The following is a 27,167-nucleotide window of genomic DNA, read 5'->3' as shown; positions in this document are numbered from 1 at the left end:
CTTCGAACTGCGATCCAGATCTGGGAGTAAAATAGCGAATGTACACAAGGCTTCTTGTATGAGACCATCTGGGAAAAATGGACTATGTGGACACAAAGTCAGCCCTGCTACCAGCTATTTCGATTGGTTATGCGGCGTACCTTTTGGTAGCTATCATCTTCCTCAAGAATGAAGCATGATGGAATACATACAGCTTTCGATCTTCGTCGAAAAGAAGCAAATGATCGAGCAAGTTATCCGTCGGTACCATCTTGATACCCGAGACTCGCTCAATGTTGTAAAAGGTTAGGCCCGGTCCAATGAAACCATTATTGTTGTCGAGTGGTATCTCCAGCGATTGATTGAAATAGCTATGCATTGCGTTCCGGAGCGATCCTTGGGTCCAGGGTATGACGGTCCTCGGAAAACTTTTCTGAGACTGTTCAGGCCACACAGTGATGGTCATCGTCAGGATGCGAGACGCTAGAGTGACTAAATCGATCCAAACTGCACGCGTTACCGAAGGTGCAAGGTAACCCGGCGGTAGCATATCTATACGTTCTCCGGTTTCGAATTTCTTTTTCTCGGTTTCTTCTAGTAGTAGGTGTACGATTGCCAAAAGTAGACGGTGCGTTTTCGATTGTTCTCTAGAGGATAGTCCCGATAGGATTGCGTTACATTCGCGAGTGTAAAAATCAAAGTATGCATCCCACACAAGGCGATCTTCGTTATATGCTAGCGGTCCTGTGTCTGGCCATAGTTGTTGCACGATTGCTACTCTAGCCCTGGGCGTCACCGGTTCCAGGAGCTCTTCGTCGAGCGGGTCAGTGGATGCTGACATACTGGAAGGATAGGTCAACGTCAGAATTCTTTGCAAAGTACAGTAAGTCCGGGGGAAAGGCTCACTTATATTACCACGGTCAGCAAGGCTCTTAGTTGCCGCCTATGGGGAGCCTGTATTCTTGACCGGTCAAGCATGCGAGCACGCCAATGAGAATATCCCCTCGAAGCCACACTGCGGCTGAGCCTCGTCACTTCGATTACCGTAGGTACTCATCTTACTCCATAGCCCCCCCTTCCCGCCTGAGCTATTGGATTCCTCTTCATTTGATCTCCAATGCAACGCGACTTCAACAGCCTGAGCGCACTAATGTTTGTAGGTTGTGCATTCCAAAGATGAGCAATAAATTTCCGGAAGGTTGCACTTTGATGCACGCGACCAAGTACTGACGGAGCAGATCTGAACGTCATACGTGACAAAGGACCCCGAAACGAAGGTAATTTACTGCAACATAGTCCGAGAGCAATACAGTAAGCAATTCACAGATAGAACGTGCTCACGACCCGTGCCCAAGGCCCCTAAGCTTACGATCTCGAAGTTTAAGCGAGCTTCTAATAAATAAGCAGCCATAAGAGCGTGTCTAGAAATACACAAAATCCGCGACAGTGGCTGGTCCGAGTCGCAGTTTAGTGACAGCGCCTACGCGTTTAGAAGAGAACTAGGTAACCGCAACAAAGAGCAAGGTTCAGAAAAAAGAGGAAATAGTGAGGCTTTTCTTTAGACTCGAGTCCACTCTAAAACACATGGGCGCTCGTATCTGTCCATAAGTTAGTACACAGCTCCAAAACGATAGATGTAGCATTAGGAAAGGTATTGATCAATTTGGTTCCATAAGAAGAATTCAATCTGTGTGTCCATAAAAGTCACTCAACCGAAAGCCCAGACTACTTAGTACCCGGCAACCGGCCGGTCCAACCACCCTTAACCTTTACCTGGCTGTACACCACCTGTTCTACGTTGCCGGTAGAAATCTCCTTCCTGCACAAAACACCGTCCACCATGTCGAATTGCCAGTCACCAACGGCATCTCCATTGTAATCCATAGCGAAGGGATTAACCTCGTCCTTCCATCCCTCCGTCTCCGCTTTCAATTCCCCTCCCTCTTTCCATCCAGGCGGCTTAGCGTCCACCCATAATCTCCAGCCACAAGGACAGGTCAAATCCTCTGGGTTTTTGACGTTCCCGCACAGCCTCGGTCCGCACCTGATCCATCGCCATACAACTTGGTATTTCTTGTAGTTGAGGACGAAGTGCTGATAGCTAGTCTCTTCCGTAAGGTCCTGCTTGTTTTGCCAGAGATATGTCTTTTCAGTGAGGTCGTCGATGTCCTTGCCCAAGTTGCCGTTCTCTCGGACGCCTTTTCCCGGTTCATATGCAGCGTTAAGGCCTTGCGCGGGGTTTGCAATGTAGAAAGGGTTTCCGTATTCGACATCTACGATGGGCGGAGGGGCTTCGTAAAAGGGATCGTCTATGGGAATGCCCGTAGTCATTTTGACTTGCTGGATGGTAGTGGGCTGGATTGCTGGGGGAAGATTTCGTGAAGACTTGGTTATCGCTCCTTTGGTATGGATATTGGAGTAGATATGCAGTGCAGAAAGTAAGATACTGTACTGAACATCCGCCTTTTATACTCGACAGACGTCGCACAGTGACTCTACCCTCGCGCTTCGACTCAAGACCATCGTGGCATGTGAGTTTAGTGTACGTGTGAGTCTACGACTCACCAGACCCCCAAGTGACCGTATACAGCACTAGAGACGCCCGAATCTGATCTGAGAGGCGGACACCAGCGTGTACGTAAGCTGTCAGACCCACCCGAGATTTGAGTCTTTAATGACCCACAGGCCATTGACTCCCAACAGGGTCTCTAGCATTCTCGTGAACTAGAGAAGAGCGTGTCTCGTGCGACCCGAAGAGGCAGAGGCACAAAGAGATCGAGATATCTCAAACATGACTACGTAGTACATTGCATTCCTGTCCGTGTTAGTGACTGTGCACTCTCTCTCTCGCCATATATAGACGAAGCAATGTCTCTAGTGCTTTCCGCAGGCTTCATCAGTGTATTCACAGAAGCGGTTCTCCTACCCTATATATACCAAAAAATCAAAAAGGGTATCGTTGCGCGGAGTATCATCCAAACCCATCCCTTCGTACACGTACATCCATAACGCCAGTTCCGAAAGAGTTTCCAAATCCCACCGCGGGCTGCCTACGAAGGCGTCATCTTGATGACACCAAATCCGTCGTCTTTCGGCGTCGCCCTTCCTCCACCGACCATAAATGTCCCACTGCCCTTCTCGTCGAACCAGCGACTACTCCTATGCCAGCTAGGAAGGTTTTCAGGGTCTTCGTCTTCGTTCAGGCAACCTCTCCTACATCCACCGTTTTGCCGCCACTGCGTACCAGCCCACCGCATGCAACGCGCGAACTCTGCACACCGGCCATTTCTTCGTTTCTTCTGCTGCGAGAAGTCTGTGAGAGTTTGCCGAGGCGTTAGGCGACGGAGCGTTATAACGGCGTGTGCGCAAAGATCGGGTATGGGGAGTGGAAGGTGTGTAAGCGCGAGTGCTGTCGTTTCGAGTGATTCGAGACTGTAAAGAAGTTCTTCTGGCGCTGCAAGGAGGAAGGAGACTGGCTGTTGTACTACGACAGAGTTGGAGATGAGGCTCGAGGCTTTGCGCCTCAGTATACGCCTGGGCCCAGTCTCGATCTCTTTTCGTTGCTCCGGTTCGATGGCTGGTACTGTTGGTGTGGCTGCTCTGACCATCGCATCATCCAGCTCCTCCAACGCTCCGATCGCAGCGCCATCCACCTCCCATTCCAAAACTTCTTTCTCACATCCTGCCATGCCCATGTAAATGAGGTCTTTCAACTCCATGAGCAGTTCGAAGATCATACGCTGGGGTACGGGCCGCTGTTGGAAGAGTGTTTGTATCGGCGGGAGGAACCTTTGCGCTATCTCTCCGCCGGTGTATAGATTCTTTCCATTTGCGAAAGGTGCATTGTCGGCCATTTGTATTTCGATTTTCGACATCTGACGGGACAGACCAGCGGCAAGGTGTCGGATCTGGATGAGGGGGTTTTGCGTGAGCGAAGACTGCAGGGTGGAAGAAAGGTCTATCGTGACAGTCAGTATATGCGCATGTTCTAACACTCCCCAAGACCACCCATCGCTAGGCACATACCCGTAAACGCAACCTCTCCAGCCAGTGCCACTAGTGCTTCAGCGAGCTCTTTTTCCTTTTCCTTCAGTTCACGTCGCTGAGCCTGCATAGCCCGCCATGGCACAACGAAGCCAATGCTCTTGCCACCAACGTCGATCGCTTTTCCGTCTGCGACCTCTTGCGAGCTCTCCACAACGCCGCCCTTGGCATACTTCTTGCTCTTCTGGCCGCGAGCATCGTCTTGGTGGTACTGAAATGCGAGGAGAAGATCGTTGTTATCCTTGGTATTGCGAAGATTGCGCCAGACGCTTAGGACGGCGTTGGTGGAGAATATTTGTTGATACGGCGACATGGTGATTGCGCAAGTGGATTGGTCTTCACATTGCTGATGTAGAAACAATGAGGGATGCGACAGGGTGCCGGTGTCATAGATCTACGGCGAGATCAGGCGTAAAGGGCGCTTTGTTAGCAGGTTGGCGGACGTGCGCGATGAGATGGAAGGCGAGGACGACCCATGTTTGTCAACAGACTTAGCCGCATTGAGATGCAACACGTGGGGCCGCGTGTGAGGGGCAACGCATCTACCACGCGCTACCCGAGATAGCGTGTCAGACGCGCAGGAGGTGTTGTTCTGCTCTTATATTTCTGCTCGATGCTTATCGTGTACATCGACGTCGGAATTGCGCCTTCGTCCAGGCTCTATAATACATTCGTATAGCAGCGCTCCTTCCCAATCAATCCTGAAAGATCAAACACAGCCCCAACCAATTCCGAGTATGCTGATGCGCCGAAGAACACCCAAGTATGCATCGCTGCGAACAATGACTGAACCAACTTACTTCAATTTCATTAGATCATGCCGGCCATGCCACTTGACGCGTATGCCATGGGCTTGATGTTCGGATGCGCAACAGCATCGAACTGAGTGAACTTGAGCTTGTACTCTGGGCCGATCTTGATGAATGCGCCCTTGTTGTGGGTGCTGTCACAGTAGTTGGGTGCCGAGAAGACCGTGATGCAGCGTCCGTCGTGCTCGACTTCGTAACCCTCCATGCGTACTTCATGCGACCGAATGATAGCTTCGAGACCGTTGTTCTCGCAGAAGCGCTTGGTGATGTCGGGTCCGAATTGCAGACCAACACCGCGCTTGCTGGGTCCACGGCCTGGGTTTGTCTGCGGGTCGGTCCAAAGCATCTCCATCATGAGCCCAGATTGTCCCGGTTGACGCTGCTTGAATCGGTCGAGCTTTCGCACGTCGTCTAGCGTGACCTTGTCGTCTGAGAAGAGGCCGCCGTGGAGCACAAAGTACTTCTTGCCAATGAGGGTGGCGAGAGGAAGCGCGGAGAAGGACTCCGAGAACAGCTTGAAGACCCGCTCGGTGTATTTCGCCCTGCATTCACCCTCGAAACCGTACATCCTGTTCATGTCGTCGGTCTCGTGGTTTCCGCGGTTCAGGAAGAAGCTATCGGGGTATAGCCATTTGTAGGCGTAAAGCAGCAGGGCGATTTCAGTGGACCAAGAGCCTCGGTCGACGAAGTCGCCGTTGAAGAGGAACGCGTTCTTTTCGGAGGGCTTGCCGGCGAGGTTGAAGATGTTCATGAGATCGAAGAATTGGCCTAGCCATGTTAGTATACAGTATATCCACACATTGTGCCTAGACCTACCGTGAGTATCGCCGCAGACGGTGATCTCTTTGCCATCTGCGATATCGTGCTCGACCATGGTGGGCTCCTTCTTGACAATGTCCATGACCGCGATGATGATCTGGTAGACGTACTTCTTGGCCAGCTTCTTTCCATTCTTGAATCGCTCAATCATGTCTTCGACAAACTCCAGTGTCATCTTGTCTCCCAGCTTTGCGCCATCGTATGAGGGGTCTACAGCCATGTGTTCCAAGTCCAGGCCCTCTGCTGCCGACGGCGCATCTTCGACCTCGATTGCCTTGAGGAAGGCGTCTCGCTTGACGACCTTGTCGCACTCGGCCATGCGCAGCTTTGCGTTGGCATCGTTGGGGGCTTTCTTGACGACGAGCTTCCAGTCGCGGAGCGCTTCACGGTGCTTGAGGATGGCGGTATTCGCTGAGGCGCGGCGGTAGTATGCCTGGTGCTGCGATGAGCGTCATGATGACGATGTGAGTTTGCGACAATAGTACCTTGACGTTGTTTGGGTCCAATTCGATCGCCGTGTCGGCATCTTGTATAGCGTATCCATACTGTTCGAGCTTGATGTATGTCTGGAGGATAGATTAGTAGATGCTCGGGGGGCGCAAGTGGGCTGTGTACTTGTGCGCGGTTGGTGTAGAACGAGGGCTCTGCATTGTAGGCCTCTATGGCTTTGGTGTAGAAGTCAAGGGCCTTGTCCCATTCCTGGTTCCTGAAGGCATTGTTGCCCTGGTCCTTGAGCTTGGTGGCTTCGTCGGTCGGGGCACCCATGATGTATCGACGCAGTGCGGGACAAGCTGAGTTATGCGAGGCACGCGGGCGGCGGGTGTAGTTGCAGAAGGCGCGACGGGCTGGTGCACCTGTTGATTGACGGGAGGGAAGTTGCGTCCCTGCGCGTTAAGAGATTTGAATAGCAAACCAGTGACGTACGGCAACAAAATGAAGGTGACCTGTCGCCCGCACTGCCCGCCGAAAGTTATCAAACGAGTCTGTCCCGCCATCGCCTGGCCTTGCCGCTAAACGCCTCCACCAACGCCCAACCAACCAGAGACCTCGGCTCCGACTAGACATCATGGCGCGCAAGGGTAGGGCAACGGTCAAGACACCTAAAGACCGCTACATCACCGTCGACTCTGATGGCGACGAAGTCGAGCCTGATGTCACACCACCTCGCGCTACTACACGCCCCCGAGGAAATAGCAGGGCAAACGAGGAACCATACTTTGCGCATGAGTTGGAGAATGTCGATCCCGTAGCCTCGCGTGAGCGACTAAACCTCTCTAAAGCGGTGCTCGAGTCAGGTCCAGAGCCAGAGCGCCGACAGCCTCGCCAAGCTTCCGGAACCGTGGAACAAAGTAGGACACTTGCGGACGCTCTGTTTCCTGTCAGCTTCGACAACGACCTCCGTCCTCCCATCGAGTATTTCGGATCGCCTACATCCATCTTCGACAACCAGACTCCGCTTCACCATCAACAGCTTCTACAGCAGCCCCATCTCCCCCCTCAGAATCCTCCTACACGTCCGCGCGCTGCAGGTCGAGGTCGCGACAGCTCTTCTCTAGACGCCAATCTCGCAGGTCGTACTGAGCGCCCTGCTGTCACACCCAAGACCCGTCATCAGCCAGGCCAGCAGCCGCCCACGAACCCTCGTTCCAACGTTGAGAAATCCGAGATGGCACAGAACATGATCCAGGGCGGTGCGCACATACCGCCCGGCCAGCAGCGCAACATGCGCGCCTGCATGGTCTGCTCCATTGTCCGAACCCAGAATCAGTTCCTCACCCAGGGCTGCCCCAACTGCGAAGAGATCATCGAGCTCGCTGGCAACCCCGAGCAGATCAACGACTGCACATCACAGGTTTTCGAAGGTCTCATCACTGTCGCGGATACATCAAGGAGCTGGGTTGCCAGATATCAGCGTCTGGAAGGCTACGTCCCGGGCGTCTACGCGACCCAGGTCGAGGGTATCCTCCCGGAAGACGTGATTGGCGCGGTAGAGAGCGCGGGTATCAACTACGTGCCCAGGGACGGCAGTGAGCAGGATATGCTTCCTAAGGACTAAATGGGGGATCGTCCAAGGATAGGAGCAGAAACGTTTGTCGGACGCGGCGTATGAGAAGGGGAGGAATACCTGCATTGCATCTTCAGCGACGGAGTTACGGTAAAAGCGCATCAACGGGTGGCTTGATAAGATGACACAACAGCTTGAAGAATTGATCTCATTACAGCATGGAAGCACAACGTGACTGGTATCCGCGTGTATATTTCTGGTGTTGTACTGGTGTTCTCGTATCTGAGCCTGCCGCTAACGCTCCAGTAGAACGCCATCGGTTTCAGCTCCCGTTATATTCATCCAAATCGCCTATTCTTCCAAATACGACCATAGGATCATGAAAATTAGGCTTCCCGTCCGCTCAGCCATATACAAGCATGATACCGGCGGATTAGTAGTTAGGTGGATGACCACTAGCGAATCCCCGCTGTTGTATGTTTTTGCTCCTCTTTTTGCCTGTGGATGCTTGCGTGTGTGTGGCGAGCATGCATCGTCATTCTTTTTGCTTACGAGAAAAGGGTGCCCGGCGCGGCTGCTGCGATAGCATGAACTGTGCTGACGACTAGCGTGATGTGTCATTGGCCTTTGCCAGCACACCACTGCCTCCTTCCAGATCTGCCTTGCTTGCTGCCTTGAACACCTCAGCCACCCCATCCAAATGTCTTTCTGCGGGCGCAGCTTATGATTCGGTCAACAAGGCTCTGATCTCCAGCACATCAGCCTCCACATGACGTATCCCTGAGAAGGCTGAACTCTGTCATGTGGGCGTCAAGTTAGTTAATGTCGAACCATGAGAAGTACACTTACAGCTCCAACCTGGGCACCTTTATCCAGATTAACGCTTTTCCGTGTACCATCCACTACTTTCATCTCAAACCGGGCTCGTTGAAGAAATATACACCGGTCCGCATATGCGGATACCGCCATACAACTATGATCATTCCATTACTCCAGGATGGAAGTCCTGCGCATGATGGCAGTTTGTGTGAGTTATCAGACGTCCGAATCAATAGTCTCCAAACAGCGACTAACGGCCATCAGCGTTCAGCGAAAGCACCTCTCGAGAAGTCTCGTGGCAGAGCGCATGCTGGCCTATCATCGCATGCATGGTTACGGTCATGATGCAAAACACTGGTCGGGTTCTGGGCGCAAATCATGTGCTCAGTGCTGCTTTACGAGCTTCACCCTTAGTCTGCGTACTGGATACAGTGATGATGATTGCCGAATTCGTGTGTCTCTTGAACGTTGGATGCTCCATCACTACTGCTGCAAGGCATGTCTGGTATGGTCGATTCGAACATGAAAGCGCACAATCATTATTCAACCTACCGCACTCATCTATTCGAGGTGACGAACGATCCAGTTCTGTCTTCGACAACTCGGAAGTCCTCAGGGATGCGCACCTTGTTGCAGCCACAGCTTCGACCTCAAACTCTCCCGAAAGCCTCACAGTCTCCCAAGCGCCAACACACTCCGCGGACGGCAACTTCCTAGAGGGCACCGAAACGCCAGGTAGTATCCACCACCAAGACACAAATACACCTCCGACCGAACGGGGAGCTGTTGAAGTCTCTCCAGGGCCGACTACCCCTAGTCGGGATATCGAAGCCATAGCCAACCGCACTTACCTCGCAGGATCATCGATTGATCACAACTGGAGACAAAGCATATTTGCGTTCACTTTGGGAGCGGCTCCACAAGCTCTGAAAGTATTTGCTATGCGTGGCACTCCCATTACGCAGGCCTTCACATCAATATACGTTACCGCCTTTCTCGTGCCAGAGTTGTTTCGATTAGCAGCTGGAAGTGCCGGCGGAGTCGTATTGAGGCCAATGCCTATTGTCACCTATACTACAAAGGCTATTACGCAGATAGCGAGAATTCTATACAGCATTACAGCAGGGTGTGCCGTCTCCTCACAGTGCACTCTACTTGTCACTTTATGCCTATCTCACGAAAGCCATACTGCGATACAGGCTCTACTTTTCATCGGTCCCACGTGCATGGTAACTTGGGGTCTCGTGCAGATGTTAGTGTGGCTATCGAGGTCTCACATTCTTGCATCCCCACTTGCTTGTATCAAGCGGCTATGGTCCGTGGATTTCAAAGCCATCCGTTACAGGATATCCGGTATAGTAGCGAAGGCTGATCTAATCAACTTCTATACAGTACTCGTATCCACTTCTTTCGAAACTGATGTTGTTGTCTATAGTGTTTTGCTGTTTATAGGTTCAACGGTGACAGTACAGCTTGTTCTCATTACGGTTTCTGTTCAGATACCATTGACCCCATCCCCGGTCACTGCCTCCTTATTACCGCTACACATCTTCTTCATGAAACTTGTCCTGGCTATGTGGTTCGGATTTGTCACATTTCCCTGCATGTCTTTACTTCTCTACAACATACTTTTTGTTGGTTCTTTCTCAAATACCCCGCGAAGACTGACCGGTATCAAGGGTTCGATGGGCGAATTCGTAGCTGGATATGTGCTACTGAGTAGTCTTTTCACTGCATTTTATATGTACAGTCAATCATGGACGTCAAAAGGCACACATAAACCCGCATGGGCGGATTATCTCGGCTAGTGGATTCATTCTCAGAATAGTGCTATCAAGAATGGCCATTAGGTAGTAATTGCTCGATAGATCGTATGTCTCCCCACGCTCTTCACTTCCACCAAAGATGCATGTTCAACATGACATCCATCTTCGTTTTTCTTACACTAATTGCCCACTACTCTCCAACCAAACCACACTCCTCGGACTGACCACACTCATCTCCCCCACACCCACCGTACTACTCCTCACATCCAGCACAACCATAACACTCTCCCCATAGCTCAAATAATCAGTCTCGCAATTCAAGATCTCCGCCTCTGTAGTACTTAACTTCCCCTTCTCCTCCTCCTTCGGCTTAATCTTCGCGCGAATGTCCACATTCGGCAACAGCGTATTCCCTGACTTGAGCGGAATGAGCATGATAGGCCACTCATGTTCTTCGTCCTCCTTGGCAGTGAAGTGCGCACGTCGTTGACCGGCGACTAGCCAAACTTCGGGATTTGCGTCGATGGTGTAGACGAAGTCAATGGGCTCACTGACTTCGGTGAGATTGGCGGCGGAGAGAAGGCTAGAAGGTGAGGCCCAGCGGCGGGTGTGCGAGATGCGAAGGGTGGTCATGATAGGCTGGCCGACGGTTGCGATCGTCGATTGTGAAGATGCAAGGGGTGAGTTGAGGGATAGGAATGCGGTGTGTAGGATGTGGGTCTGAGGGATTGAGACTGTGATGACCATCCGGCGGGGTGGGTTTGGCGATGCCGGAGCGATCGGTTGCTGTGTCGTGTCGGCAGCATCGTCTTCGGTGAACAGGATGGTTCGGTGTTTCTGTCAAGACATTAGTATACACGGTCCATTTGAAGAAGACCAGTACTTACTTCATGCCACTTCTGCAGCCAGGTCCGCGTGTCATCACGGACGACAAGCGGTAAGCTCTCCAAACAATCTGTCCACCCCACCTCCTCGAACGCACCCAGGTCGAGCCTCTGCAGTAACGCGATCTTTTCGTATTGCGGTGGCAGGATGTGTTGCTCTAGTTGACTAGCAAAATGGTCGGTAAGCAAACGAGCCAGTCGATGAACTGGGCTGTCTTCCACAGCCTCAGCAAACATCACCCGCACTCGATCAAGAACGTCCTCATTCAAGCACCGGTACTCAACAGCCAACGATAGACTGCCGGTGGTGGAAATTCGACTTTGTCGCTTCTTGGCAACGTCCGTCGTTTTCTTGGTGACTTTGTACGTGACTGCGACAGGCTGCTTGGGGAACACATGGACAGCTTCTTTCGGGCGCCTTGGCGCATGGACATCGAACTCTTCTGACCCTTCTAATGCAACATCGAGAAGCTTCAGCGGTACATGGTTGGCAGTCTTGATGTTGAACTTCGAGAACAATGACTTGCTCTTGAAGTGGTCGTGAACGTTGACGTCTAGAGGTAACTCAACAGGAATAACGAAGGTCGAGGTATACTGGAACTGTCCCTTGGCGGTGAAATAGTCGACGTCGATCTTGACAGTAAGGTCTTGCAATATTGTCTCCATATCGTAAGGCACCTTCAACGTCGCTGTAGTGTCGGCTGGCATGGCACCAATAGCGATGACTCCCGGCGTTGGCTTACTCTCATCGATCTTGATCTCTCCTGAAGCCACGCTTGCATTTGCGGTTCGCAGCCGTAAACCTGCAGAGGCAGATTTTAGCCGAACTTCTGCGCGCGTAATCTCATTCCAGCCAGCTGAGCACTCGACCTCTATATGCCGTGGCTTGTCGATATGGATGAAGTGCGAGAGATAAATCCGGGCTTGGAAAGATTCACTACGCGGGAAGCACAGTATCCGAGCTTTCTTCGCGGCCTTGAGAGAATGTGCAGAGACCGAGGTGATGATGCCAAGTGGAGTTGTCGCCTCGGCCTTCTGGAAAGGTTCGTGTACGAAGACGATACGCTTTGCTTCGAGGACAACCCTGTCAACCATGTACGGTCCAATCGTATTCACGTTGCAGCCGATCCACATGCGATTCAAGCCCTTCTTCAACTGTATGGTTCCTGTCTCTTCGAGCCATATGTCCTTGGCTTGATTCGAGACTGCGCTGACCAGTCGGATTTTGGCTGCGCGTATTTCAATCTCGTCTTCGAGATGGTGTCTGAATTGAAGGCGTAACTGGAACCCATCTTTATCATCATAGTGTCGAACGTACGGCTCTACCGAGATGTCGCCAAAGTACTTCGGCATCTGGACCGTGACATCATAGGGTAGCTGTTGCGAATAGCTGATGAGTTCATGGAATACATCAGTAGTGTCCACTTTGTCGTCGTTCAGCCAGACACCAGGCATTTCATCTGCGTCGGTTGTACTGGCTCGTTTCGAGGCACTCTTGAACGCCATTCGGCTCGCCGCAGACTTGGCTAAGAGATCAAGTACCGTCCGCACATATTCATCTTTCCGGTTGAGTTTCTTGAGGCAGCGTGCGTGCATCTTGAGCATGGTTGTCTCGACCGTGTTCCATCTGCTCTCCGCAAAGTACGATGCCATACGTCCAAAGTACATGGCGGCTGCCGCGAAGTCACCAAGTTCGCTATAGTGATGTCAGTGATAGGCTTAATGTAATCCGAGAGGTGGCAAACATACAACCTGAGGGCAGCCAGATCCCCGAGCACGCTTTCTGCTGACTTGGTCTGGCCTGCGGCCATATAGTGCTTGACGATAAGATCACTCAAAACCTGTAAAAGTTAGCAACTTCATGCGGGGTTATCTCAAGTCTTCTGACCTCATAGAATTGTCGGAATTGCTTGATGGATGTCATCGCAGTGACCAGCGCTGCGGCAGATATACCGAGACGTGACTTCGAAGCTTCCCTCTCCGTTTCGGTACGAGACTGGTTTTGCTTCGATTCATCCTCTTCCTCTTCCTCGTCTTCTAGATCAACCTCAGTGAGTTCTTCTTTAGCACTCAGAGATGCCAATATAGCATTCCAGCCAATATTCCAGCCCATGCTCTTGCCTGCATGTTCGAGCAGACGTCGCTGAATTGCGAGAAGCTGCGCTCTCGTACCAGCCAGCTCCTGCAGGCCGTTTTTAGCAGAAGGGATTGTGCTCTGTTGGCCAGGTAGTGGTCGATCGTGATACTGGCCGTTCTCAAATACGACTTGTGCATTGGCTGCAGGTTGTGAGTATGGCATGTCTGATACTGGTCGCCCATGATTCAGAGATGTCGATCTGGATGGATGGATCATGGACTTCTGTTCTGAGACCTTCATCTTTTGTTCTTTGTTGCGACCACCAAACGAAAGACTCTTGCCAGAAGAGCCTGCCGATAGATTTCCAGAGGACTTCGTAAATGGAAGAGATCCTGTAGATGTTTCACGCAAGACTTGCTCCAGCGCAGCGAAAGTCCACGAACGAACGATGTTCTCGACGAGATGATCAGGAAATGTGGTATCGTGAGCTTTCGCACTACAGCGGATTAGTGCTGGGCTTGAATGGTTGTAGATGGACTTACCCGTGAATTAGATCATCTCGCAAGAGCCGCCCAGCAAAGGTGATGAAGTTCAGTGCACGCGAGCAGAGTTCAGCCAGTGAGAACAGATCCTCTGAGTCGTTCCCTTGGCCGCCCGACTTCATACCAATAGCGCTGTCGTCAGCTGAGCGTTGTAACACGCCGGCGTTCGGTCGAGGTTGTAGCTTGGCCGCAAGGTCGGAACGTGCCGAGACGGAATTTCCAAGCCTCAACAGTAAGAACATCTGGCGAGCGAAGATGTAAAGCCTGAAGTCGAAGATCGAAATGTTGTTTGCAAGGATGAGACCGCGATAGTCTTTCTTGAGCGCGTTGATCGGCCTATCATCGTGTATGGATGGTCCTGATTCATCATTACCATCCTGCTGTGCGATCTCTGCTGCTGTCTTATGTATGTCTTCTGAATAGCTAAGCAAAACGCTTCCTTGCGCGTCTTCGCTCGACTGATCACGTATGACGCTGTCTAGGCCGATGGAAAGCTCATCATAGCCAAGTAGCGCATCTTCAACCAGACCTACGCTTTCGAAACCTCTTGCCAGCCCTTCCTTCAGGATAAAGAATGTGTTGAAGTTCCAACCAGGAAACGAGCGCTGAGCGTCGTTCTTGCGAATGTCTTCTTCATACTGGCTCACCCGGAGGTCAAACGAAAGAAGGATTAATACCTTGAACTTAGCGATGACATCAGCCCAAGCGCGCTCTTGTTCCTGGGGGCTCTCAGTAATAGCGGGGGTAGCGGCAGGTGCAGCAGCTGGAAGCATGTGCTGTGGAACTCTCTCTTTTGGCACTCGTATTTGAGCTACCCGGTCGGGTGCCGATTTTGATGAGACATTGAAGTCGGCGCGAAGCTTTTCCAGTAAGGTCGTCGTCCCGCGCGTCCATCTAGATGCTGCTCCAGACTTCTCCTTCTCACCGGTTGTAGTATTAGAGGATCCACGAGGCTGGCTTGCTGCCGGCGTCTCGGGCACTACGACATGTAGAATCAACCATTCGTACGCATCATGATTTTCCTGCGTATTCGCCGTACTGCTTTGAGAAGGTGGGGTGTGTTCCTTCACCCACTCGCGGACCTGCTTACGGGCAGTTGCCTTGTAAGTCTCTGAATCGTCGCACCTCAAAAGGTAGACCTTCAAATAAGGTGTTTGGCGCAATCCTGGGATCTGATGCCGTCTCTCTTTCTCTTTGTTAACCGGCCTGAAGATCTCATCCGTGTTCCTATTGGGCGTACCTTGGCCAGGTGCTGAAGTCGACGAAGCCGCACTTGCAGCCTGTGCTGATTCTTTACTGGGCACGAGATCAACATGTAATGAGTCGATAGATCTTAGTGGCCGTGTAGGAGCCTTCCAGTGCAAGTTACGAAGAGGCAATCGCGCAGCCAAATCTTCTTGTATCAATGAAAAGACTCCAGAAGGGTCATGGTACTCGACTGTGAAGTATGAGTATAGGGGTGTTGAAGTTGCAGGGGTGCATACCCGTCACTTTAGAGCTCGAGAGCCCGTCCATCACCGTAGGTTCGGCCGGAGTCTGCCTAGAACCATCCTCTGTGGCACCCAGGGCTGGCGCACCATTTCCAGCCACACTCATGAAACGTGCACGATGGAATTATCGGTATAACGGCGGATTATGTGATAGACGACGTTTGCTTGAGTGCGCGGGTAATGATGCCGTTGCGAGATGTACGTTGCGCATTCGGCGGCTTCACCGCTAGCCCGGACTAGGCCAAATCCGGTGAAGTCTCGTCAAAGGCCTCCGCCACATCACGTGTGAGCGTCTTTCCATCAACCAGTCGCTGCGCAAGTCTCCCACCATCTGCTCATCACCGGTCAACAGCCGTACGGTCTCGCTTCACCCTGCTACCGATGGGCAGATGCGCCCATTCAGCCCTGTGATATGCCTTGTGGAGTCGTGTCAATGCCTCAGCTGAGCGTCGCATTCATCGCATTGGCCTTTCCATGAGGGGCCTGGAGTTTGCGCCATTTGGACGTGTTGTCGTGAGCTTTATCTCATAAATCCCATGTCGCGGCCAATGTGTCGAAGGGTAAGCATGCCAGCGATTCTATCTGGACGTATTTGAAGCCTGAACGCATATTGTCCTCGTCCCTCACTGTGCAGCAACGGCTCCTTGCCTCTCTGGCTTTTCGGACAGCTTGTCTCAGCAATTACACGAATCAAGTCATCCATCGGTTTATCGCCACGACATCGTACTCATCGTTCTCAAGATGGGAATGGGAGACTACTCACCTGGCAGCATCTGGTACTATGCACCAAACAAAGCGGCACCCATAATCTTCATTATTCTCTTCTCCATCTCCGGTGCGCTACACGCGTGGCAGACAATGTAAACACCTCGATAGTCGCAGTTGCGCACTACTGATATCTCTCAGCAAGCACAAGTCATGGCGAACAACAATCCTCCTGCCGTGGGCTGCTCTTCTGATGATCAGCGGTTTCGCAGTGCGTCTCGCAGGCGCTTACGACACTGACAAGCTGGGCTACCTTATAGCGTCGACTGTTCTTATCATGTCCGGGCCGCCGGTATACGCGCTCATCAACTACTTCATACTGTCACGACTGCTCTACTACATACCCTACCTGGCCCCTCTTCACCCAGGGCGGGTAGCAACAACCTTCATCGGCCTCGATGGCGTATGCGAGATCCTGATCGGACAGGGTGCATGGCGCATGGCCAACTCCAGCTCTACCGATGCAGAACGTCAACTCGGCTCAGATCTCGTCACCGCATCGCTTTGTCTCCAGGCAGCACTCTTCGGCGCCTTTGGTCTTCTCGCTGCACAATTCCATCGGCGCGCCAACAAAGCTGGGGTACTAAAGCAGGATCTACGCGTCGTACTATACGTCATGTACGTGAGTGCGACTATCGTTACCATACGCTGCATATATCGCCTCGTGGAATACATCCTCGGTTGGGAGTCCTCCATATATCAGAACGAAATATACTTCTGGATCTTCGAAGCTGTCATTATGTTTCTCAACACCGTTTTACTCAATCTGTGGCATCCGGGTAAACGACTACCTCCTTCCAACTCGGTGTTCTTGGCTCGCGATGGCGTGACTGAACGGAAAGGACCAGGCTGGGGTGATGACAGACCGTGGATCATTACCATCTTCGACCCTTTTGATATCTGGGGTCTGTTCAAGGGGAGTGATAAGAAGACACAGTTCTGGGATATGAGCGATGCGGAGTTAGAGGCGGCTCGGGCAGAAAAGAAGAAGAACAAGCGAGGAGTAGTGAAGGGCTTGGTAGACCCTTTTCATCTTTGGGGCGAGAGGGGATACATTGGCAGGTATCTCAAGAAGGACAAAGGTGGCAGCGCGAAAAGTAACGAGGGTGCGGTACAGCTCATACACGCCGGCCAGCAGAAGTACAATGGTAAGAACGCGAATGATGCAGTCTGATGATGGGTGTGGATGACAATCAGATCTATGGAATCTTCTCCTTACCCATCTATCGTTCTTCCTATTGTCGCTGGTCATCTCATTCTTTCATCTTACGCACTTCTTGTCCATCCTCGTAGTCTCCAGAACACCCTTTCGTTGAAGCAAATATTGAATAGTTTCCATCAAGCAATCAATCAGTCTGTTATAACTACTCCCTTACAGACCCGCCATGACAAGAAAGATCCTACACCAACCTAGCCGTTCAGTAACTATGCCCAACAAGATGTTCTACAAGATTTTCATCCCCTCAGTTCTCCTCGTCCTCATTGCTGCCATCGCGGCATTACACCACTACAGGCCGAAATTCTTCCCCGGGTTATGGAACACCCTATGCAACGCAGTAGTACGGCTTTACACTTGCGTCCAACAGCAGTGGGCCCAACGAAGGTCACAAGGACAGCAAAACAGCAACGTTGCGAATGCGCCCAATGCACAACCCGTTAAACCCTCGACACAGCCGCCTCCAGCGGTGGCTTCATCACAACCGACCTCCAACGCTGGGCCCCCCGCAACGAACCAGTCGCTCCCGAGAGATGGCATCGAGCTTCAGAGACGCGCGGATACTGGGGACGCATCAGATCTGTTGCCTTTCGACCCTCTAACTACAAATGTGCCGGTACATCATCCACATCCACTAGATCATATTTCGGAAGCGGAAGACTCGTCTGAGAGATCAGGTACGTAGTCGACTAACCACCTTGACATGAAAGAGTGGCAAGATTTCTAACCTGAGCAGTGAGATGATGCGAAGGAATGACTGGAGGAAGAGTGTCAAAGTGACGACCTCTTTGGGATGTAGTCTCGGCAGAAGTTGAAGCCGAAAGGGAACGCGTATGGAGCTTACAGCATGAAGGCGGTTGTACGTAGACTTTTTCAGCTATTGGCGGAAATACCGAATGGCGGCATGATAATTCAAAATTCCTCATGCATGTGATGATGCGCGACTTGCGATTTAGTGATTCCAGGCGTTGAAGCTATTACGCGGCAGGCGCTACGCGTCCTGTCAGGCCCCGGGTGTCGTCACCATCTAGTCAAACGCGACATTGGTTTTCACCATCACTAACCAGAGGCTATTTCGTGAGAGATGCAATAGACGTTAAAAATTCATGATAATGCTATGCTTCTATGTAAGCAACAGACCTACTTCCAGGTAGGTTGGTGAATATGCAAAACCCTTAACCGAGAGGTTGTAATCCATGCCAGTCTTGATAACGCCAACGATGCACGTATGCATTGTAACAAAAAGTCATTACGCTGGACAGGTATTAGGAAAATTGTAGTCCGCACATCAGAAGCCGTTGAAGCCCATGAGGATGCCCGCACCCGCGACCGCAGCACCGCCAACCCATGGGTTTGCGGTTGCGGCCGGCATGGCAGCGCCGGTAGAGGTTAAGATTCCACCGCCACCAGTTATGTTGGGCCCATCGATTCTGGGTCCGCCGGTACCAACGGCTGCAGTAGACACTGCGTTGGGAACACCTGTAGCGTTGGGTACGCCGTCAGAGCCTTCTTGAATCTCCTGAACGTTTTCTGAGGTGGCGTTGAAGTTTGTCTGGGCAAGGGAAATTTCGTTGTTCTCAAGGTCGTAGACAACGTATGCGGATCGTAGGAAAGTATCGCCGAGAACGGCGACAGAGGAGCCCGCGGGCCCAATGCCAAGTATGCAGACGGGCTGTCCACGACTAACGGCAGCAACTATGACAAGCTCGTTGAGTGGGACAGAGATCGTGACACCGGAGAAGTTGAATTCAAGCGAGCCTTCCTGATTCGCAAGGTCGCAATCGACAGTGGCTGCGCCCTGCGAAGGACGGTACTGGGCGCCGAAGGTCTGGTACAGAGCGCTCGCGACATTATCGGGAAGATACATCAAGGAGGACCCTGAGTCAAGCAGGACCGGTACGTTGGAATCGTTGAAGATAGAACCGTTCTCGCCGTTCTGCCCCATACCAGTTAGAGCGATGATGAATTCGGCATATTGTCCACGCTCTGGGATAATTGGTAGTGTCTGTAGTTCACCCGAGTACTTGTCGGTGTCTACGCCTCCAAAGAGAATGCTTCCGGTCGACGCATCCAGGTCGTTCAGCCATAGCGAGTATGCGTTTGAGTTGATAGTACCGTCGTCCTTTAGCTTTTGAGGCAAGTTGGGGTATGGTTCTAATCCTGCGCGTCCTACGGCAACTTCGTTGATGGTGTAGCCAATTCCGAGGATACCCTCCGGTGAGCTCGATACGTAGCCGATACCGAACTGCAGGTCTTCTACTGTCTGGCCGCCGAGGCGGAAGTTGTCTGTCGCGTAGTCTCCTGATGCGCCTGACCCGTCAACGTATGAAATGTTGAACGCGCCATTCACGTAGTTGTATGTCGAAGAGTCGTTCGCGTTATATGTGCCCGATTCGCCGCACTGGTTGCCCCCTTGGCTACACAGATTCGAGTTCACTGAGTTGACCCAGAGATCGCTGCTGCCGGTGTCGATGTGGAGGCGGAAGTTCTGTTCGGGGGTGCCTAAGCTGGCGTTGGCGAAATAGAGTGTCTCGAGGTTGTCAAGCGTCTGCTGGACAACATTTTGCCGTCTTCGTAGCTGGTCATGTGCGACAGGGTTGACATTCCGGCGCTGGGTATCTAGACGCACTACTCTTGGGTTCTGAAGAAGTCAGCATCGCTGTTCACAAAGCTCTGGTGAAGCGCACGAGGCGCTGCGGGAGGATTCGCTTCGCAGTGAATCTGGGGTGCCAAGAGTCGCACTTACCTCTCGCGGTGCAAGCCTCACTGCTACAGCCGACGACGCCAATTGCGCCGCCAAGAACGTCGAATACTTCATGATGTGGTTTCTGAGAAGAGGATCCTAGGGATGTGCGATCGATGTATACCACGGAAGTGAAAGGATCCCTGGTGTGGCTTGGTAAAACCTGACGCACGAGTGGTCGGAGTTGGGTGAGGGCGGCAATAGCCTTGTGTTTGAGATTGCAATTGAAGTCGCAAAAAGCGGAGCGCTGTCCAAGCACAGTGCGAGTAGAGGATGACAAGGGAATAATAGCGACAAAGCAGAAACAAACGAGCTGTGACTAGGAATACAGTCGATGCGAAGTAGAGGCGCAGGCGCGAGGCTTTAGTCGGCGCAGGGGGCGTTCGAGCCTTGTGATGACGACGCGTATGATGAGGTCAAGTCTGGACCTGTAACGGATTCTGTGGCCCTTTAGTGCACCTGCCCACGTAACAAGCATGGGCAGCCGCCGCCATTTCCGGGCCTAAAATCGCCAGCCAACGGGGCTTGTGTGTGCCTTGCTGGGGGATCCGCAGGGCGTGGCGTTGCCTCCATTACGAGACGATTCGTTTGTATCGCAAAGCCAAGCGCTTGGTGCCGATGCTGGCATCCCTTGCCGCCGTGCGCCGCCTGCGCCTTGTTCGCGCTCCAAGGCTGCGCTGACGAGGCCAACATTACCAACGACATTCAGCATTCACAACTTCATCAGCAAACGTCTGGGACTGCTTCTATACAACAGCTCGCTGACGTGCGTGGACTTGGTAGGTTGCGGACCGCTTCCGTCAGCCGCATACGTCACCCTGTCAACCACCAGGATCCCAGTGTCTTGACGCCGTCGCCATGTCGCAAGCTACTAAAGCAATGCAAATAGCCCGTATGTTAGCGACTGAGGAGCGATCGGGTGGTTTCTTCAGGCGCCCGATGCTCGATGGCTGCGCCTCTCAAAAAAGACGTTTGGGGCTGAAACCTCAGGACCTGCAGCATCGGTCGGTACCTGAAAGCCCATCTGGCATGCCAACTGAAGATCCCTCGCGAAGATGATTTCGTACTATGCGTTGTACAGGCGTGCAGGACAATATGTGCAAGAACATAGCCTCGATCCGTACCGGCGCCAGTGCGTGAACTGGAGAGAAAATCCCGATCCGATCTATCGTGCTACGCAAGTGACGTCGCGTCGGACGAATCTATCTTTAGCGCCAAGGGCATGATATTTCGCTGCCGCGGCTGCGCGTCGATCGTGCCCGGCTCACGTGAGCACTAGTCCCAAGACGGATGACCCGTGAAAGCGCGTTTGCAGAGCATCGCGTGTTTCGCGTCACCCCTCCAAGTCAACCACCACAGCCCAAAATGTCAAAAGCCGAGTCCTCCAAAGCCGCCGCCAGCAATGGCGTCAAACCCAACCCCAATGCGGCTGGCGGTGCAAACTACGAGCTGCCATGGTAATTCACCGCTCGTGGCCTTCGCCAGCTTACTCCGACTAACATCGTCCCAGGGTAGAGAAATACCGTCCTGTCTACCTCGATGATGTCGTCGGCAATACCGAAACCATTGAGCGCCTCAAGATCATCGCAAAAGATGGCAACATGCCCCATATGATCATCTCCGGTATGCCTGGTATCGGCAAAACCACGTCCATCCTCTGTCTCGCACGCCAACTCCTCGGTGATGCCTACAAAGAGGCTGTCCTCGAACTCAATGCCTCGGACGAACGTGGTATAGACGTCGTCCGCAACAGGATAAAGGGCTTTGCGCAGAAGAAAGTCACATTGCCCCCGGGCAGGCAGAAGCTGGTCATCCTCGACGAAGCGGACAGTATGACCAGCGGTGCACAACAAGCTCTGAGGAGGACAATGGAGATATACAGTGCAACAACCCGATTTGCATTCGCTTGCAACCAGTCGAACAAGATCATCGAGCCGCTACAATCGAGATGCGCCATCCTCCGATACGCCCGCCTTACCGATGCGCAAGTCGTGCGTCGCGTCATGCAGATTTGCGAAGCCGAAGACGTGAAATACTCAGACGACGGAATTGCGGCACTAGTGTTCTCAGCAGAGGGAGATATGCGACAAGCCATCAACAACCTGCAGTCGACATTTGCTGGTTTCGGCTTCGTCAATGGCGACAATGTCTTCAGGGTGGTCGACAGCCCGCATCCCATCAAGGTGCAAGCCATGATCAAGGCGTGCCATGAGCAGCGTATCGACGATGCTCTGACATCACTGAAGGAGCTGTGGGATCTGGGATACTCGTGTCATGACATCATCAGCACAATGTTCAAAGTTACAAAGACGATTGACACGCTGAGTGAGCACGCAAAGCTGGAGTTCATCAAGGTGAGGGTTCGCAACGGGCGATTTTTACATAGACTAACAGCAATCAGGAAATTGGCTTTACCCATATGCGCATCCTTGAAGGCGTACAGACCCTTCTGCAATTGTCTGGCTGTATTGCGCGCTTGTGCAAGATCAATATGCAGCCCCAGCTGTTCGCACTCCCTACATCGAAATGAAAACATTCCTTCGAAGCATCTGCAACATTTAGCATGGAGTTTGGCGTTCACATCTGGCGTATGTAGGCCTGTACAGGCATATCCTGGTGCAAACGCTGTTTGACGACCTTGATATCGAAGTTCTGTTTGTCTATCCGCTCCGATTCCCAGTGACTTGTTTTGCTACGAAAAGCCTCTAACCACAGTCGGCATTGATGCCTGTATATTGCGAGGCCTCCACAAATTGTCACACGCGTCGTTTGCACAAACGTGTATCGTGTCCTGTGTTTCCAGCAAACTTCTTTACTACATATCAGCAGGCACATGAACTCACATTGATGGCTCACTACAGTCAGAATCTACAACTCACTATCCATCCCACGACCATGTCTGAAATGCAAGAAAATCCCACACCTGTTGACCAATCCTCACCAGCTATCGCATCGACCATGTCTGATGTGAAGGAAACCCCAACCGCTCCTGACCAATCCTCATCAGCTATCCCATCGGTCACGTTTGATGTGATAAGAACCATTCCTGACCTCGACAAATCTCCACTCTCAATCGCCCAGGCCACCAAGGAGATGAAGCGACCTCCCCCCATCGACACCACACGTAACTCCACCATCGACATTGCAAAAATCACCCCACCAGGTCAGACCGACAAGTTTCCCAAGGAGGCTTTAGGTACCTACACCCCCAAAAACGCACCCGTGACAGACGCCATGATCGAACGCACCTACCAAAGCATTCTCCGAGGGGACTTCGGTATCGACCTCAATGCTTTCAAGCCCGACGAGAACGACCCGGATTACGATGTACGAAGGCACTTGTCGTTGGTGCAGCTGGCGCTATTGGCGACGATGCAGGACGACCACCAGGAAAGGATCATCGAGGCCATCCGCGATGACGCCGAGGGTAGTGTCTTCTGGAAGGGACCTGGTAGTGAGGATGCTGGGATCGGGTGGCGGAAAGATGATGAGGAGTTCAAGGCTGAGATCTGTAGGCAGCGTTGATGACATGAGCAATACATATGAAGTCTCCTCCTCGACAAGGGGCTAAGCTAGGGAAGTGCAAGAAATGATGAAATCTTTGATACTAGGAATAAGCCATGGACGCATCACTAGTCTTCGTGCATACTACAGAGAGTTGATTTATAGTTTCTTTTCATTCGTGATAGTCATGCACACCACTTTGATGAAACCTAACGCACAGACTACATTGACCTCGGTAACAACAGCACGACTTAGTACCCCGATGTCGTCGCAGGATAGATAGGCGAAGGGAAAGCCTGAATGTATGACGACGTAATCGGCACGAACGATTGCGTGTGAGTTGCATTCGCAGAACCAGAGGTTGTCAAATTGGCAGTGACCTTCTCCTCGCCAGTCGCGATATCGTAGTGGTACAGAGTACGGTTGAAGTACGCTAACGCGGCAACAGCTACAAGCCGAGTTAGCAAAGCCCGTCATCTGCCCAGACTGGCTGGAATGGGTGTAGCCAGAAGACTTACGCTGGTAGTAAGGAATCTCATGACCGGCCTCGTAGACGCGCGCAAAGCTGAAGTTGCCATACTGGCGTACCTCGCCGTATTCCGTGCCATCCACCATCATAGGCGCGTAACCTGCGGCACGGAACTCGTCGCTGTGAGTGTACTCCATCGCCAGACTGATAGCTTCACCACCAAACCAGTTGCCTGAACGTGTTAGAACCATCGAATGACTGGTAGGTATCAAAGGACTCACAGATGTAGTCAGCATCGCCGTACGCCAAGCTAACACGCACATCCTGGCTGAGCAAATACTCCAAATCGAGCCTGAAGTTGGGGTAGATGAAGTCTCCCGTATTCTGGAAAGCATAATAGATGCCATTGCTACCAGAGTAGTTGAGCGTAACACCAAGAGCATCCTGGATTTCTGCAAGGTTCAGGTAATCGCCGAAGTAGGAGGGAGGTGTCGGGTCCTCGTATGTGTGACGGATATCGTAGACGCCGCGGCCTGAGTAATAGTAGTACGGAGATTCGACGTTGTCACGGCACATGTCTGCTGCTTCGTTGCAGATCTGCATCTCGCCTGGTGTTAGCTCGGCTTCGGTGATCTTAGCATCGGCGTGGTAGTAGGTGGTGTTGCCTTCGGCGGCGGCTCGGCAGAGGGCGATCTGATAGAGACATCCGTTGTACATGTTGTTCGCAAACTTGGCGTACGAATAGACGGTGTCGTTATACGCCTTGATGCCGTAAGTGTTGTTGACAGCAAACTCTGGGTAATGCTCGGCTTGAACGGCCTCGTCGATGATTCCGTTGATTATGCCGAGCGAGTTGAAGTTGAGTGGGTATCCGGGCATGCTTCCGTTCTCAATCTTCAGGTTCTGGTTGTAGAAGTAGCTGAAGAATGCTGGGCCATAGTGACCGCCGTATGACTCGGTGAAGAGGTTGAAGTCTCTCGCTGCATCCAAGTCTCCGAGCTTGGCATCAAACTTGGGGATGGTAGCCAGGAGGGCTTGGAAAACATGCTACATGTATCGAATGAAATTAGCGCTGACACAAGCACTCCACATTAGATTACTACTCACCCACACAGCAACGGCAGCAAGATCCGTGGTATCGATAGTACCAGTGTTCAGCGGCTCCAGCAGAGGCCATCGACCGGTAGCGGGCCATTCGCTAGAGTTGTAATGGAAGTCTTCAGAGAACGAGTTGAAACTACCGACACCCTGCTTCTGGTAGCTGAAACCAGTTCCGACAGGCTGCGAGATGTACAGCATGTTCGAGACATTGTTCCAGCTGTATGGGTTGTACACTGTGGTGAGATTCTCATCGATCATGCAAGGTCCATTCTCCTCGAATAAACCGATCAGCGAGTCAGATCCAGGACCTCCGTTCAACCACAAGGTGAACGGGTCTGAGGCTGGGTCATTACGGGACTCGAAGAACCAGAAGAACACATGGACCTGTATGGCATTAGAATGAGCGCTTGCATGCATGGGTGAGATTGATACGCACATCAGGCGTCAAGTCGACATATCCAGAGTAGCTGTCCACGCCGGGAGTAGTCTCGCAGATACCAGGGTTCTTGTACCGAATAGTGACATTGTTCGGAGCAGTCGCGGTCTTGTAATTGCTAGTCTCTTTCGGCAAGTACAAGTGGTCGCTCCTCTTGGTCCACTGCTTCTGAGAGACAGCAGCAGCCTGTAGGGCGAGGCTTGAAAGCGCCAACAAAGGCGTGACTGCCGACTTGGTGAACATGCTGACAGCTGCAGACAAATGGCGCAAGAGCAGTAAGAAGAGTGTGAGAGCGACTTACCCTAGCGTATTTAAGCAGTCTTGGAAAAGGCTTGTCAAAGCTTGTCGTTATACGCGCGTTGAGGTCACTATCTTGAATCTCGGCGGGGTTGTCGAATGAGAAGGGCTCGCGCGTCTGACATGGTTTCGCTCCTGCCCCAACGGGCTTAGGCATTCCGTTCAGCACCGGTACCATGCTCTTTAAAGCATGTAATCTAACCAGCCTCGGTCCGCGACGTTTATTGCCGAAGATAAGTTGCTCAGGCACGGCAAAGTTTTGCAGAACATGTCGTCAGCTTATAGGGATTGTCGGGTGAGATCACAATATGCGGTCAGAGTGTTCGGATACGCTCACATACTCAGGATGGAGACGAATGTTTGACTTCTTGATATGTAGTCTAGTCTAATCTACATTGGTCTATTTACTGATACAGACACCGTCTGTAAATGTCTCTCTGATCACCTAGCACCGATGTGCCTTGGACCATCTTTCGTTTTCGGAGAGTGGAGTTTTCGAGCCTTTCCGTAACCTTGCATCACATACCCTCTACTGCTCCTCCCAGGTCAAGTTGAAGCGTCCAGGCGCACTCTGATACTCATTCAGATGTGTCACCACTTCGTCGGCGCTAAGAGCCTCAGAGATAATACCAGCGTTGGTGGGCGCAACGAAACCGCTGGTCACAGCGTTCTTGACCCACTCGATGAGACCACTCCAATAGCCGTCCACGTTGTATACGATGACAGGCATGTCGTGAATGCCCAGCTGGTTCCAGGTGGTGATCTCCATCAGCTCCTCAAAAGTTCCGTAGCCGCCAGGCAGAGCAACGAAGCCGCCGCCCGGTCCGCCCTTGACGACTTCCTGAGCCATCATCTGCTTTCGCGTGTGCATGTCCTTGACAACAGTAGTGCGTCCATATTTCTCTGCATCGATAGAGTGGCCGTTCGGGTTGGCAAGGTCGTTGTGCTGCTCGAGTTGAGTGAGAGCGCCGGGGATGATGCCGTGGACCGAGTCGGGGCCGGACAGCGAGACGAGGGTTCGTGCTACCTCGCCCATGAGGCCGACAGTGCCGCCGCCGTATACGACCTTGGTGTTGGCCTTGTGAAGAGCATGCGCAAGTTGCCTCGCTGCCTCCATGTGGACTGGCGATGTGCCATTGGAAGCGCCGCAGCTGTATCGCAGTCAGCCATTGGATCCATCAATCGGCTGGCGTCCTCTCTACATACAATACGGCAACGACGGGCTGCTTGGCAGAGCCATTGCTAGCTGTTGCGTTGTTGTCCGCCATTGTTGGTCGGATGGTTGATAGAGAAACTCGGAACGAGGGGAACTGGAGTCGGAACGCGGGCTGTCAAAAGCAATTGACGTGTTGAGGAGGGGCGGCGACAGAAGCTTGAGGGAGCATCTCCAACGGAGGGGGGG

General features: G+C 52.3%; 11 protein-coding genes across 11 annotated transcripts; 4 read left to right on the top strand and 7 right to left on the bottom strand.

Annotated features, from left to right (window-relative positions):
* Positions 1 to 1,704: 1,704 nt before the first annotated feature.
* Positions 1,705 to 2,310, bottom strand: J4E93_003929 (uncharacterized protein; the record flags this gene model as incomplete). Its single annotated transcript, XM_049341859.1, has 1 exon — positions 1,705 to 2,310. The coding sequence occupies one exon, from the start codon at positions 2,308 to 2,310 to the stop codon at positions 1,705 to 1,707; it is 606 nt and encodes a 201-aa protein (XP_049201364.1).
* Positions 2,311 to 3,029: 719 nt separating this feature from the next.
* J4E93_003928 (uncharacterized protein) lies at positions 3,030 to 4,336 on the bottom strand (the record flags this gene model as incomplete). The annotated part of the gene is made up of 2 exons (XM_049341858.1): positions 3,030 to 3,937; positions 4,006 to 4,336. The coding sequence occupies 2 exons, from the start codon at positions 4,334 to 4,336 to the stop codon at positions 3,030 to 3,032; spliced, it is 1,239 nt and encodes a 412-aa protein (XP_049201363.1).
* A 497-nt stretch (positions 4,337 to 4,833) lies between these two features.
* J4E93_003927 (uncharacterized protein) lies at positions 4,834 to 6,416 on the bottom strand (the record flags this gene model as incomplete). Its single annotated transcript, XM_049341857.1, has 4 exons — positions 4,834 to 5,600; positions 5,649 to 6,090; positions 6,137 to 6,217; positions 6,267 to 6,416. The coding sequence occupies 4 exons, from the start codon at positions 6,414 to 6,416 to the stop codon at positions 4,834 to 4,836; spliced, it is 1,440 nt and encodes a 479-aa protein (XP_049201362.1).
* A 301-nt stretch (positions 6,417 to 6,717) lies between these two features.
* On the top strand, positions 6,718 to 7,707 carry J4E93_003926 (uncharacterized protein; the record flags this gene model as incomplete). Its single annotated transcript, XM_049341856.1, has 1 exon — positions 6,718 to 7,707. One exon carries the CDS (start codon positions 6,718 to 6,720, stop codon positions 7,705 to 7,707), a length of 990 nt encoding a protein of 329 aa, XP_049201361.1.
* Positions 7,708 to 10,415: 2,708 nt separating this feature from the next.
* On the bottom strand, positions 10,416 to 15,259 carry J4E93_003925 (uncharacterized protein; the record flags this gene model as incomplete). The annotated part of the gene is made up of 6 exons (XM_049341855.1): positions 10,416 to 11,078; positions 11,129 to 12,821; positions 12,875 to 12,966; positions 13,014 to 13,698; positions 13,745 to 15,182; positions 15,229 to 15,259. 6 exons carry the CDS (start codon positions 15,257 to 15,259, stop codon positions 10,416 to 10,418), a joined length of 4,602 nt encoding a protein of 1,533 aa, XP_049201360.1.
* Positions 15,260 to 15,975: 716 nt separating this feature from the next.
* J4E93_003924 (uncharacterized protein) lies at positions 15,976 to 17,173 on the top strand (the record flags this gene model as incomplete). The annotated part of the gene is made up of 2 exons (XM_049341854.1): positions 15,976 to 16,094; positions 16,141 to 17,173. 2 exons carry the CDS (start codon positions 15,976 to 15,978, stop codon positions 17,171 to 17,173), a joined length of 1,152 nt encoding a protein of 383 aa, XP_049201359.1.
* Positions 17,174 to 18,503: 1,330 nt separating this feature from the next.
* On the bottom strand, positions 18,504 to 20,033 carry J4E93_003923 (uncharacterized protein; the record flags this gene model as incomplete). Its single annotated transcript, XM_049341853.1, has 2 exons — positions 18,504 to 19,856; positions 19,962 to 20,033. 2 exons carry the CDS (start codon positions 20,031 to 20,033, stop codon positions 18,504 to 18,506), a joined length of 1,425 nt encoding a protein of 474 aa, XP_049201358.1.
* Positions 20,034 to 21,323: 1,290 nt separating this feature from the next.
* On the top strand, positions 21,324 to 22,488 carry RFC4 (replication factor C subunit 4; the record flags this gene model as incomplete). The annotated part of the gene is made up of 3 exons (XM_049341852.1): positions 21,324 to 21,415; positions 21,469 to 22,312; positions 22,360 to 22,488. The coding sequence occupies 3 exons, from the start codon at positions 21,324 to 21,326 to the stop codon at positions 22,486 to 22,488; spliced, it is 1,065 nt and encodes a 354-aa protein (XP_049201357.1).
* A 194-nt stretch (positions 22,489 to 22,682) lies between these two features.
* On the top strand, positions 22,683 to 23,483 carry J4E93_003921 (uncharacterized protein; the record flags this gene model as incomplete). The annotated part of the gene is made up of 2 exons (XM_049341851.1): positions 22,683 to 22,688; positions 22,788 to 23,483. The coding sequence occupies 2 exons, from the start codon at positions 22,683 to 22,685 to the stop codon at positions 23,481 to 23,483; spliced, it is 702 nt and encodes a 233-aa protein (XP_049201356.1).
* A 230-nt stretch (positions 23,484 to 23,713) lies between these two features.
* J4E93_003920 (uncharacterized protein) lies at positions 23,714 to 25,711 on the bottom strand (the record flags this gene model as incomplete). Its single annotated transcript, XM_049341850.1, has 5 exons — positions 23,714 to 23,910; positions 23,981 to 24,163; positions 24,213 to 24,978; positions 25,039 to 25,416; positions 25,469 to 25,711. The coding sequence occupies 5 exons, from the start codon at positions 25,709 to 25,711 to the stop codon at positions 23,714 to 23,716; spliced, it is 1,767 nt and encodes a 588-aa protein (XP_049201355.1).
* A 583-nt stretch (positions 25,712 to 26,294) lies between these two features.
* J4E93_003919 (uncharacterized protein) lies at positions 26,295 to 27,033 on the bottom strand (the record flags this gene model as incomplete). Its single annotated transcript, XM_049341849.1, has 2 exons — positions 26,295 to 26,916; positions 26,972 to 27,033. The coding sequence occupies 2 exons, from the start codon at positions 27,031 to 27,033 to the stop codon at positions 26,295 to 26,297; spliced, it is 684 nt and encodes a 227-aa protein (XP_049201354.1).
* Between the last annotated feature and the right edge of the window lie 134 nt (positions 27,034 to 27,167).

Source organism: Alternaria ventricosa (genome assembly GCF_023758065.1).
Source record: "Alternaria ventricosa strain BMP 2768 chromosome Unknown scaffold_5, whole genome shotgun sequence".
NCBI classification, from domain to species: domain Eukaryota; kingdom Fungi; phylum Ascomycota; class Dothideomycetes; order Pleosporales; family Pleosporaceae; genus Alternaria; species Alternaria ventricosa.
Note: the sequence above shows the minus strand (reverse complement) of the source record. Positions and strands in the feature narration are given on the sequence as shown.